A 14,063-nucleotide genomic window follows, 5' to 3' on the forward strand; every position below is an offset into this window, starting at 1 on the left:
CATATATTTCAACATTTTTCCTGGACTCAGAAAATATAGTACTCAATGCTAAGACACAATTCATAATCCTAAGGAACAGGATTCTTCCTGTGCAAAAAGTGTCTTCTAAAAAGGATGTTGAATTTTAAAGCCCAATATTTAGAAAATATGAACACCACCCAAAAATATACTCCAAATATGAAACACCAAACAAGGGTAGCAGCAAGACAACACATATCATCATGCCAGTGCGTATTGGAAATTCCCTGGACTCTACACACTAAACAGAAAAGCTACGGAGAGAGGATGGATGCAAAGTCAGATAGAAGCAGGTTTTTAACAATGACATTGTGAGAACTTTCAATTCCAGAAGTTCAAAATAAAAAAATGTTCATTTGTCATCACCACAGTCTCACCAAAGCATCATTTAGTTCTGACTATATTTGTGTATGTGCTAAAAAATAAATTCATTAAGAAGTAGTATTTCTTTTGGAATTTTCTGGAGCAGACATGGTAATGCAGGAGGAAAAATAAAGAAGAGTGGAATTATATAAATACAGTACAGATGTGAGAAATGCTCAACTACATCAAAATTGCATATACAGGTATGCATATATATTTTTATACATCTCTCTATATATTTCTACCTCTAAATGTGTGTCAGAAGAAGGCACATATACATACATATACCAAAACATTTATATTTACATGAAAGTAATTGACATGGTCCAACATATATCGGGGAGATATTGTGAAAACTCCATACCTTAGACTATGAAGGGAAATCAGAGTTTCTCTCAGATGTCAGTAAGGAGTTATTTGGTTAACAACATGACCAATGAAGATCCCATAGTCCCCCACTTGTGATTCACATACCACTTCCAAACCAAGTTTAGACCTCCTAATATGATGGTGATAAGCTATTAATGAAGATCCTACATACTTAATTCATCATCGATCAGATATCCACAGGGTACCTCATAAGAAGCTTCACTGGGTATGCCTACATGGAATAGGAATGAAAAAAAAAAACTACTCTGATATAACTCCACCAAGGACATGCTCATGAGCTACATGCCATAAAACAGCACATGTTCAGTAGACCTTTAATTTTTTCTAATTTTGCCATCGTGGCCTATATTTAATAGGAGTAATCAAATATTTGCAAAGATTACAATTAATTCTATAAGGTGAATAAATGTTCCACACTCATAAAAGAACCAAGAACATGAGACTAGAATTGTCAGAGAACTATAATCATTATTTGCCTCATTTAACTGGAGTCAAGTTGAAATAAAGCAAACCTGAAGACATAGTGATAAGCTGATAGATATGCTTATCACTTGACCCTCCTTTTAGATATTTCTTTTTGTATTAGTAGGAAAATATCACAATGACATTCAGGGGTCCCTTTCTATAGACTATTAGAGGCTTGGGGTAACTATGTTCTGATGTTTAATGACTTTTTCATATGGCTGAACTTAAGCCCCTTATACCTGTGTTGAGAATGCAATCAAATGATTCTAACAGATTCAGAGATATTGCCACAGAAGGACTTCCTCTGAGTTCATTATTTCTTAGCCTTATGTATCAGGTTAGGTTAGTAGATTGGAAATTATTTTTTCTCATTTAAATGATATATTATGTTTCTATTAATCAAAGAAGATTGAAATATTCAGTCATATCTGTGAGAAACAAGGATATAATACATTAGGGTATGCTAAGTCCTGATAGTTCAGATCCATTTCTTAATGACCATGTTTTCCCATTTCAATTCTCATATCCCTCATAGAAGTTCAGAATATGAGTTATTAGATACAAGATAAGGCATTCAAGGTTCTAAACATACAGAATACTAGAAAAAAGAAGAATGAAATCTGAGCTCTTAATTACACTCAAGGGAAACATGAAATACCTCACTGTCACAAGAAATAAACAACTCATTTCCAACAAAGTTCATGTCTAGTCTGATGTCATAGAGAAAAATGGGGTGACCAGGAAAAAATCAGGTCAAAGATTTTCTATGTGTAAAAAGTAACTGACAATGCCCACCAACATTAGAAAGTTGTATATCTGAAACCCTAAATGGCAAAAGGATTGTAACAAGTAAATTTATTTCCAAGTAAAAATTTTTATTGTCCACCCAGAGACTCTAGTGACAGACAGGTTAGTATCTGGAACAATTACTGCTTGATACTTTCATCAACTCCAGGTACCTGTATAAAAGTAACAACAACATAGCTAATCCCACAGTGGATCTCCCTAGGATAGGAAAGAGCAGAACTCTCTTTTTCTGTGCCAGTTAGTAAAGCCTGAATTGGATTATCTTCCTTGGTTATAATGCAGCACTTTTAGACTGAGACTGGGATGTCACATCTTTAAATAGAAGCTGTAGCTTCAGAAGCAGGATCCTATTTGCTGCACAGGTGACAGAAGCAGGGGACTCATATTTGATTCTCAGATTCCTGGGAATCAAACAATCCAGACTTTGCTAAACTGCATGGGCTCTGTCTCCTGTAGATGTCAGGAGCAGTCTGCCTTTTTTTCTGAGACAATATAGAGTTGGGCTTTGGTTGTACCCAGGACCAACTGTGTCCTGGAGTATAGCCAGAGCCTGACTGGTAAGAAGCCACACCTCTGACAATTTTATTAGCACTCCTTGCCTCTGATTGGATGACTGTGTGCATTGAAATTGAGCCCTGAATAAGAACTAATAAGGACAAATGACCACACTTTCAGCAAGAGGCAAATTGTGGGTTACCTAGGAGATTTCCATCAGAGATGCTGATTCATTTCTCCCTCCCACTTAAATGTCCATGTGCTGCCACTGTAGCAGCAAAATTGAAAGTGTGCAAAAAAGAAAAACAACAACAAAAAAAAAACCATGCAATTTTCTCTGGGCTCTTACTCCAATTATTTAAAAAAAGAAAACAAAAAACCAATTTGTGCCAACTAGGAGATAATCATTTATTCTTTGCTTGGGCCAAATACTTGGCTACATACATGCAACCTTCCCTTTCCACAGGCTGCTGGCTGATTGTGATTCTGTGCTGAGGATTCAGCTTGCTGCAGACAGTTTCTGATTTGTCATGTCATTTCCTGTACTGTAATGATAGATTCTTGAATTTTACTACTACAATAAATATATTTCTGATATACATATACATATATATGAACACATACATATATATATATATGTATATATATATACACACACATATATATACATACATATGTACAAGAATGACTGAAATAAGATGCTATTTTTGTTAATAGTAATGGAACATTTAACCATATTAAGAACATGGGGAGTTTGGATATGCAATCTTACTGTATCCTCATGATTACATGATATTTTGATGTTTTTTTTAATTATAGGGTATTATTCATAATACTTATGTACTTTATAATATTTCTCCTTTCTATGAGTGCATTTATGTGTGCATGTAGCATTCATTTGGATTCAAAGTTCTATAAATATTCACAAAAGTCTTTGCTCATTATTCATAGACAAATATAGATATTTTGAAAATATTCAAAAATCCTTTGTATTTTCCCCAGTAGAATTCTGCTTTAAACATCAGTGTTCTGTCCTTAGATTATTTAGTTACTCTCTTTTGCATGACATGTGAGATCCCAGGAAGCCCCTGTGTTTTATTTTCTGCTTGGCATTCAGTAAGAGTATGGACAGACTCTCCAAGCTACTATACATATGAAATTCTACCTTTCCCTCTTCATCACCACATTAAATATTATAGGCCACTCTGACAATATTTATTTAATGATCTTTCATGAGCTTGTAGTAGAACATTGGTTTACTTCATAAAGAAACAAGTTTGTATACATACTCAGCTGATTCAATTGTGCTAAAAATTCAATAAAATATCAGTTGCATGCACAAGAGCATTAGCAATGTTAGCATGACATTGTGTTTCACACAAGGAGAGAATTTGTCAAATATGTTAAAAAAGCTGGCCAGGAAAACTTCATGATATTACTCACATGACATATGTCCTGTGTCCTATGATTGGATGGTGATGTGTGTATGCCTGACTTTTCAAATATATTTATGTATGTATGTATATTCTGAAATTAGAACCAAGGAAATCATCTTTCCAAGCAGCCAAATTGCTGATGGACTCTTCTACTGGGCTTTGATTATTAGAAACAAATATGAAAGATATATCTTAAGGAGTATTTGTCACAGAACACACAGATGTTCCCTAATGTAAGCATTGACTTGGCATCTTTGTTTAAATGTGAATCAGTGCTTGTACTTGCTCAGTTTCAAAATATGATTTTGGAATGCTTAAAAACCACCTAAGCAAGTGGATGCAGAGATCCTCAGCCAGGCCCCAGGTGGAGCTCTGGGTGTCCAACTGTCGAGAAGGAGGAGGGACTGCAAGAGCGTGAATTGTTGAATCCAAGATTGCAAAAAGCACAGAGACAAATAGCCAAACGAATGGAAGCACATGAATTATGAACCAACAGGTGTGGAGCCCCCAGCTGGATCAGGCCCTCTAGATTATTGAGACAGTTGAATAGCTTGATCTGTTTGGGAGGCACCCAGTCTGTGGGACCTGGACCTGTCCTTGGTGCATGAGCTGGCTGTTTGGAAACTTGGGCTTACACAGTGACACTTTGCTCAGCCTGGAAGGAGGGGACTGGACCTGCATGTACTGAATCCACCAGGTTAAAATGAATCCCCAGGGGTGTCTTGGTCCTGGAGGACATTGGAATGGAGGGGAGGGGCTGGGAGAAGGTGGGGGTAGGTGCGGGAGGGGGGGAGGACAGGGGAATCCATGGCTGATGTATAAAATTAAAACACATAATAATAAAAAAATAGAAAATAAAAATAAATAAATAAAAGAACACCTAAGCATAAATCAAGTGTCTCTGTTTTTTTAAATCACAATATATACTAAAAGTGATCAATTCTGAGTAATCTCCTGTAAATAAAACTTCAAAATTCCATCAAATTATATTCTATCATCGTTGTTCTTGAAAATCGGTTTTTCCAAACTAATTTTTACATTGTTTTGTTCTTAGAGTCAGTCCCCTGAACCATTAATATAGATATTATTTTACTCATCATCATCATGCACTGTTCATATCGAAATCACAGCTAACACAATGAAAAACTTCATGGCAGACTTGATGATTGTACCATCACCTTCAAATTTCAAAACATGTCAGGGTTTAGAATATCCTAGGTTAATATATCCTTGTTTCCCAAAGACATGATTGAATATTATAAATTTTTAGGATTAAAAGAAACATACATCATTGAAATGAGGAAAAATATTTCCCAATGTATTAACCTAGCCTGATACATTAGGTTCAGAAATAGTGAACTCAGAGGCAATCCTTCTTTGGCAGCATCTCTGAAGGCATGTTTTTTCTAACTGGTTTCTCTATATCTATCCATAAACCCATAGTCAACTTTAGTTTTAACTCTCAAACAAGACATAATTTTACAACACTACAAAATTCCCCACCTGCAGAAACTGCTATGTATTTACAATGTCATATCTTTGGCCACCTGATAAATCCACGCAACTCAACATTTTTCATGGGCAAAAAAGATAACTATTTATTGAGAACAAATCTGGACAACTGGTTTTACATTCTAAACCACACGAAAATAGCAAAACTGCAAAGAGAAGACAAAAACTGAAAACAGCAGCTTACTGTCTTTCACTTTAACTTGATAACACTTAGATCACCCAGGCCCTTACTCTTGGCCTGTGTCTCCAAGGACATTTTCCAGTTTACAGTTCACTGATGATTCTGGGTTAAAACCACCTTTCTCCTGAACATCAGAAGTCACAGGTCTCAGATGAGCTCTCTCTCTAACTTCTCTGGGGTTCCTGGGAGATGAGGCAGAGGTGCAAATGTAAAATTCTGACAAGTTTCTTTCCTGAGGGGACCCATTTTTCACTGCTGACAGTGACAGTGGAACATTTAAGATGTGGTACTGACTCCAAGGACTGATGCATGCGTGCAGCCTGGAGTATGTTCACTGGTCCTTTCCCTAGGTCCTTTACTATGAAGTGGCGAGACAAGCTTCTCTTTCTGCTCTTTCAGGGGACTGTGTTTCAGCCTCATGCTGGGATCATCAGCCTGGAGAGAGACTTTCTTGGTCCACCATTGTCAAGGAGACTGTTATGAAGTGTGAGAGGTAGTGGGATGAGCACCAGGCATGGGGTCAGTGGAATCTACTGTGGACTTTCTGTGGAACCACATCTCTGTGTATTTTGATCCAGTCCTTTATCTTCGGATTCATTTCATCTGCTGGAAAACCAAGGGTTAATTTAAAACATCCTTCCGGGAGGGAGGCAGAAGTGAGATCACTGTGAGTTTAAACCACCATGGTCCAGCAGTGCAGCCAGTTCAAACCAGTCAGGGCTACAAAGTGAGACCCAGTATTAAATCAATTCACGTAACAAAAGCAAGCTTCCCCAAAGAAACTCCAACAAAAACCACTTCTTATGTCTTTCCCAGCAAAACTGCCTGGGCTCCATGCTCCTACAGAAATATGGCTTCTGAGCCACAAGGAGCTGTCACAAAGGAGATAAGTTTCAATTCTTCAAGAGGCCCTTGGCCACCTTTCAGAGCATATTTGGATCACTCACTTCCAGCAACACTGTCTTCACAAATTTTCACATCACAAAGAAGCAGCAAATGAAAAGAGCCCAGCAAAGAGCTGCACAAAGTAGGCACTCTGGACAGAGCTGATCGACGACGACATTTTTGATTCAATAAACACTTGGTTGAAAGCCAGTCCCACATTGGGCCCTGTACCCAGGGCTGAGGCATAAAAATGAGCAAGGCAGCCAAAGGGGCAAAAATCTTCTAAGCGACAAGGACGAAGAGGGAGATAGTAAAAAGTACAGAGCAGGACAGGGTGTTCACAAAAGTACCAAAACTATGGAAACAGGAGAAAAAGGGGGGGGGGCAGGTCACATATCTGTAAGCTACAGTTCTGAATAGTCCTTTTCTAACAGGCTGAAAAGGAGCACACGTGGTTTTAGAAGGCATAGAGAGAATGTCTCTGTTAAGTTTTAGAAATATCTCCTTTCAAAAAGAGAAAAATGGTTTAAAAAAAAAAAAAGTTTTGGCACTTAAGAGGGGTAAGTTGGCTGTGTGTTCACCCAGGCAGGCAGACACACATTCAGTGCCCCGCCACGCCTGTGAGGTGACCTGCCACGGAATTTTGAACTGCTTTGGGACACTGGGCAAACACGTGTCCCCCCTTGCCACAGAGGTTGCAAATGATGATCTTCCTGCAGTAAGGGCTCTTGTGCCCCTCTTCCCCACACCTGTAACACCTGTCCTGCGTGCAGGTGCCGGTCATATGGGTCTGAGAACCACATTTAAAGCACGTCTTGGGCTGCCCCTTGTACCAACTGTAGCCCCTCTCTGTTCCCAAGAAGAAGGAGCCAGGCAGGTGCCTCACTCCTCCCTCCCCCTGGCGCAGCTCAATCTCGCACTTGTACTCCCCAGTCCAGATCCCAAACCTGTCATTCACTTTCATTGGCAAGGCCAGCACATCACAGTGGCGCTTGAGCCAGGTCACGATATCCTCCACATCCACGGTCTCATTCTGGAAGAGGATGAATATGGTCTTCAAGCTGGTCTTGCTCCGCCCCAACACCACAAAGTTCTCCCAGCAGTCGTCCTTCTCCCGCTTTTCCTCATAGATGCGGAGAAACAGGGCTAGCTTATCTGCGGATCTGAAGCTCACATCGAACTGGCGGCTGCCAGGGATCTGGATGACAGCACAGATGTCCTCAGGGTACATGCCAATGGAGCGCAGGATGAGCGCGCCCACCACGAAATCGCGGGTCGGACAGGCACTTTCTTCTCCCTGGAAACAGATGCGCACAAGGAAGCGGCCCTTACCCGGCCTGGAGGCTGGAGGCTCATCCTGGAGTGGTCGCTCTGTAATTGCGTCTTTGATTGTGACAGGCCTGGGAGGGGACGCCATGGCCGCTGCTGCCGCCGCTGCCGCCGCTGCCACCTCGGCCATCTTCCTTTGACTGGCGTCTCCGGCTCCGGCTCCCTCCATCCTGCAAGCATCTGCCGCGTAGCCACCAGGGTCTCTGCTGAAGACCCTTGGGTCCCCGCGGCCGGCAGGCGGGAAGTGACCGCGGCCGGCAGGTGGGAGTTGACCGCGGCCCGCAGCTGGGAAGTGTCCACGGCCGGCAGGTGGGAGGTGACCGCGGCCTGCCGGTGGGAAGAAGCCGCGGTTCGGTGTGGCCAGGCCTGCCGGGCTGCCCAGCCTGCCACCCGCACCTGCGCCCCTTTCTTCTCCCCGCCACTGCTCACGGAAGTCGTGCTTCTTCTCAGCCAGGTTCTTCACCACCTGTGCCCAGCCCATCTTCTCGCCTGCACCCTGGGCTTCCTTAGCCTGGTCCATGGGCTGCGGGGGAAGCAGGAGCTGCAGCTGGCTCTGCTGTACATCCTCCTCTGTTCTGCTTCCTGTCGCCATGTTGCCTCTTTCCCAGATGAGAAAATCGTTTTTTTTTAAACTAATTTTTACTTTGTAATGTTCTTAGAAATAGTCCCCTGAAACATTATTATAGTTATTATTTTACTCATCATCAGCAGCAGCATGACGGGCTATTCATATCAAAATCACAGGTAACACAACTGAAAACATCATGTCAGACTTGATGATCATACCACTGCATTCAAATATATAGCTTATCAGGACTTAGAATATTCTAGGGCATTATGTCCTTGTTTCTCTCAGATAACTGAATATTTTTTTTGATTAAAAGAATTACATATCATTTAAATGAGCAAAAAATAATCCCCAATGTATTAACCTGGTCTGACACATAAAGGCTAAGAATTAGTTAACCCTGAGGCATTCATTCTTTGGCATCATCTCTGAAGGCATGTCATTTTGAACAGTTTTCTATGTACCCTTATACCCAGAGGCAACTTTAGTTTTAACTCTCCCAAAAGTCATCATTTTACAGCATTAGTACAAAATTCCATACCTGCACAAACTGTTATTTACTTACAATGTCATGTCTACAGCCATCTGAAATATTCACACAACTCAACATTTTTTCCTGGGCAAAGAAAGTATGGTAATCAACACTAAGAAGAGATTAATGATTCCAAGGAACAGGATTCTGCCTGTGGGGGAAAAAAAATGTCTTCTAAGAAGATGTTGAATTTCAAAGTCCAATGCTTAGAAAATAGGAACACCATCCAAAAATATAATCCAAAGTAAAGAAACAACAAAACACGGGTAGCACCATGAAAACAAATACTGTTAGGCCAGCGATTTGTGGAAATTCTCTGGGCTCCACACACTAAGGAGAAAAGTTAAGGAGAAAAGATGGATGCTAAACTAGATAAAAATAGGTTTTTCAACAATGATGTTGTGAGGCCTTTCAATTGCAGAAGGTCAAATATAAAAATGTTAATTTATCATCACCACTTTCTCTTTGATGCATCATTTAGTTCTGAATATATTAGTGTATGTATGAAAAACAATGAATTCACTAAGTATTTCTTTTGGAATATCCTGGAGCAGATATGGTATTTTGAGAGGTAAAATGAAGAGTGGAATTATATAAATACAGTACACATGTGAGAATGCTCAACTACATCAAAGATGCATACACATTTATGCATATGGATTTTGATAAGCGCGCGCGCGCGCGCGCGCGCACACACACACACACACACACACACACACACACACACACACATATTTCTGCTGCAAAATGTGTGCCAGAAGGAGGTCTATCTACACACACATACAAAACCACTTATACATACATGAAAGTAAGTATATGCTTCAACACATATCATGGATATTGTGACAACTGCACATCTCTGACCATGAAGGGGAATCAGCGTTTTCTCTCAGGTATCAGTAATGAGTTATTTGGTTAACTTCTTGGCCAAGAGAGCTCCCATAGTCCCCCACTGGTGATTCACAAACCATTTCCAAACCAGGGTTAGGCCTCCACATATGAGGGTGATAGGCTGTTACTGCAGATCCTACATACTTAGTTCATCATAGAATAGATATCCACATGGTAAGTCATTAGAAACAGCACTGGGGATGACAGCATGGGATAGGAATGACAAAAACTCCTTTGATAAAACACCAGGAAGATCACAATGCCACATGCTCATGAGCCACACGCCAAAAAACAGCACTTGTAGAGTAGTCTTCTACTTTTCCTACTTTTATCCCTGTGGCCTATTTCTAACAGGAGTAATCAATTACTTTTAAGGATTATGATTCATCCCATGAGGTGACTATATCCCCAACACTCATAAATAGAACTGAGACTAAATTGTCAAAGAACTATAAACATTATTTCTCTCATTCCACTGGAGATTAATTGAAATAAAGTGAGTCCTGAAGTCATAGTGATAAGCTGATAGATCTGGTTAAATCATGACCTGCATCAGAGAAACTTCATCTCATATTAATAGGGAATTAACACAAGGATATGCAAGAGACATTTTATATAGACGCTGAGAAGCTTTGGATAATTATGTTATGATGTTTAATGCCTTTTTCATACAGCTGAGCAAAAGCCTCCTGTATCTGTGTTGAAAAGGAACCAAAAATATTTCTTAAATTTTCAGAGCTGGGGGATCATTCCTTAATGACCATGTTTCACAATCTCAACTTTCCTATCTGTCTGACAAATTCAGAATGTGAGTTTTCACACACATGATAAGGCATTCACAGTTACCAAGCTTATAAAAATTCCAGATACAAAAAAAGAAAACAAAGAAATCTGGGATCTTAATGACTTTCAATGAAATGATGTAATACCTGACTGTCACTAGAAGTAAATAACTGATTTCCAACAATGTTTATGCTTACATCATAGAGATGAATTTGCTGACCAGGAAAATAATCATGACCAAGATTTCCTATGTGTCAAAAGGTATTGGCAATGCCCACCAACATTTGAAAGTTGTACCTCTGAATCTGTAAATATCAAGCAGATTATAAGAACTAAATTTCATGTGCTATTCTTTAGTGTCCACCCAGAGACTCTAGTGATAGAAAGGCTAGTGTCTGGAACAATTATGGGTTGATACTTTCAGTGACTCTAGGTAACTGGATAAAATTGATAATGCCTTTCCCACAGTGGATTTCCCTGCGATTAGAAAGAGCAGAACTCTCTTTTTGTGTGCCAGTTAGTAAAGCCTAAATTAGATTATTTTCCTTGTTTATAATGCAGCACTTTTCAACTGAGGCTGGGATGTCAAAGAAGGAGGCACATTTACACACACATACAAAACCACTTTTACATGAATGAAAGCAATTGATTTTGTTTAACACATATCATAAAGATATTGTTACAACTGCACATCTCTGACCATGTGTTAAGTGACAAATTATTTGGTTAACTTCTTGGCCAAGGGAGCTCCCATTGTCCCCCACTCTTGATTTGCAAACAATTTCCAAACCAGGGTTACATCTCCTCATATGAAGGTGATAAGCTATTACTGAATTTCCTATATGCTTTTTACATCACAGAGCAGATATCCACATGAGACCTCATTAGAAGCTTCACTGGGAATGACTACATGTCATAGGAATAAAAACAGCATATAGCTCCAGCAAGAACAAAATGTCTCATAATCCTGAGCCACATGCCCAAAACACAGAAAATGTAAAATAGTCTGCTTTTTTTTTCTACTTTTGTCATAATGGCCTATTTATAGTATGAGTAATCAATAGCTTGCAAGGATTACTGTTCATTCCATGAAGTGAATAAATGTCCTACACTACTAAAAGGACCAGGAACCTGAGACTAGAATTTCAGAGACCTATAAAATTATTTCTCTCATTCCACTGCAATAAAATTGAAATAAAATGAGTCCAGGAGATATAGTGATATACTTAAAGATCTGGTTATCACTTGACCCTCATCAGAGAAATTTCATCTCATATTAATTGGTAATTAATACAGTGATATGCATGGTACTCTTTCTATGAACCTGTATGTGCTTTGATTATGTTATGATGTTTAGTAACTTTTTCATATAGCAGAAGTAAAGCTTCCTATACCTGTGTTGAAAAGGTACCAAAAATATTCTAAAAGATTTAGATCTGGGCTATTATTCCTTAAAGACCATGTTTTACAATCTCAAATTTCCTATCTGTCAGAGAAATTCAGAACGTGAGTTTTCAGACATATATTAAGGCATTCAGAGATCCTAAATATTTTCTATATGTCTAAAGGAATTGACAATATCCACCAACAAAGAAAGTTTGCCTCTGAGTCTCTAAATGGTAAAAGGATTATAAGAAATAAATTTTATGTGCTATTACTTATTGTCCACCCAGAGACTCTAATAACAGAAAGGCTAGTGTCATGATCATTTATTGCTTGATACTTTCAGCGACTCTAGGTAACTATATAATAGTGACAATACCATAGTTATTCCCAAAGTGGTTCTCCCTGGGATAGCAAAGACCAGGAGTGCCTTTTTCTGTGCCAGGTTGTAAAGCTTAAATTGCATTATCTTCCTTGTTTATAATGTGGCACTTCTATACTGAGATTGACATGTCACATCTTTAAAGAGGAGCTGTAGCTTCAGAAGCAGGATCCCACTTGATGAACAGGTGACAGGAGCAGGGGACTCAGAGCTGTGTTCATTGGAATGAAACTATCCTGACTTTGCTAAACTGTGTGGGCTCTATCTCCTGTAAATATCAGGATCACTCTACCTTTTCTGGGCCCATATATAGTTGATCTTTTGTTATACCCAGTACCAATTGTGTTTTTGAGTATAGCCAGAGCCTGCCTGGTAAGAAGCTGTACCTCTGAAAATTTTAATAGCATTCTTTGCCTCTGATTGAAGGACGATGTGCATTTGAATTGAGCCCAGGATAAGAACCACTAAGGACAATGATCTCAGTTCCAGCAAAGGAGGCAAATCCTGTGGTAACCTTGGAGATCTCCATCTGAGGTGCTGATACATTTCTCCCTCCCACCTAAATGTACATGTGTTGCCACTGATGCAGTGATGCAGTGAAATGGAAAGTGCCCAAGAGGAAAAAATAAAGGCAATTTACTCCGGGCTCTGACTCCAATTATGAAAAACAAAACAAAACAATGCAAAACAAAAGAAAAGAAGAGAAAACAAAACAAAACAAAAAACCAGGCCATGCCAGCTAGAAAGTAATCATGTATCCATTGCTTGGGTCTAATCCCTTTCTGCCTGTTGCTGGCTGATTGTGATTCTGTGTTGCCAATCACAGCTTCCTGCTAACAATTTCTGATATTTCATGTCATTTTCTCCTCTGCAATGATAGATTCTTGAATTATACCGCTCCAATAAATATATATCTGATATATATTTACCAACAACAATAATGACCGAAATAAGATGCTACTTTTCTAAATAATATTGGTACATTTAGCCATATTCTGAACATAGTTAGTTTGGATATGATATATTACCTGGCCTAATGATTATTTCATATTTGGAGGTGTTTGTTTTATAGTGTAATATTAATAATCCTTGTATATTTTTTTAGAATTTCTCCATTGTATTTATGAATTTATGTGTGGTTACTTATAGCTGTATGCATGTCATTCATTTTGGATTCAAAGTTCCATAAAGTCTCACAGAATTCTTTGTTCATTATTCATAAACAATACAGATATTTTAAGAATATTCAAAAATTCTTTGCATTTACCCCATTTAGAATTCTGCTTGAATCATCATTATCAGTACTCTGTCTTTACTTCATACATGTATTCTCTTTAGCATGACATCTGTGTTCAGAGAATCCCCCTGTGTTGTTTTTACTGTGGGGCATGGACAGACTCTCAGGGATAACATGCATGGGAAATTTTGCCTTTCTCTCTTCAACATTTCTGTAAGCATTATAGGGCACTAAAAATATTTATTTAATGATCCTGCTTCAGTATGTAGTAGAACATTGCCTTGCTTCATATTGAACAATTATGTATGCACCCTCTGCTGATACAAGGGTGCCAAAAGTTCTATCAAATATTAGTTGTATGCACAGCTGTATTAGCAAAGACAGATTGACACAGTGTTTCACATAG

General features: G+C 39.0%; 1 protein-coding gene across 1 annotated transcript; it reads right to left on the reverse strand.

Annotated features, from left to right (window-relative positions):
* Positions 1-4,801: 4,801 nt before the first annotated feature.
* LOC118575437 (zinc finger CCHC domain-containing protein 3-like) lies at positions 4,802-8,740 on the reverse strand. Its single transcript, XM_036175998.1, has one exon. It carries the CDS (start codon positions 8,471-8,473, stop codon positions 7,154-7,156), a length of 1,320 nt encoding a protein of 439 aa, XP_036031891.1. The 5' UTR covers positions 8,474-8,740; the 3' UTR covers positions 4,802-7,153.
* Positions 8,741-14,063: the final 5,323 nt, after the last annotated feature.

The sequence above is a fragment of the Onychomys torridus genome, unplaced genomic scaffold (genome assembly GCF_903995425.1).
Source record: "Onychomys torridus unplaced genomic scaffold, mOncTor1.1, whole genome shotgun sequence".
NCBI classification, from domain to species: domain Eukaryota; kingdom Metazoa; phylum Chordata; class Mammalia; order Rodentia; family Cricetidae; genus Onychomys; species Onychomys torridus.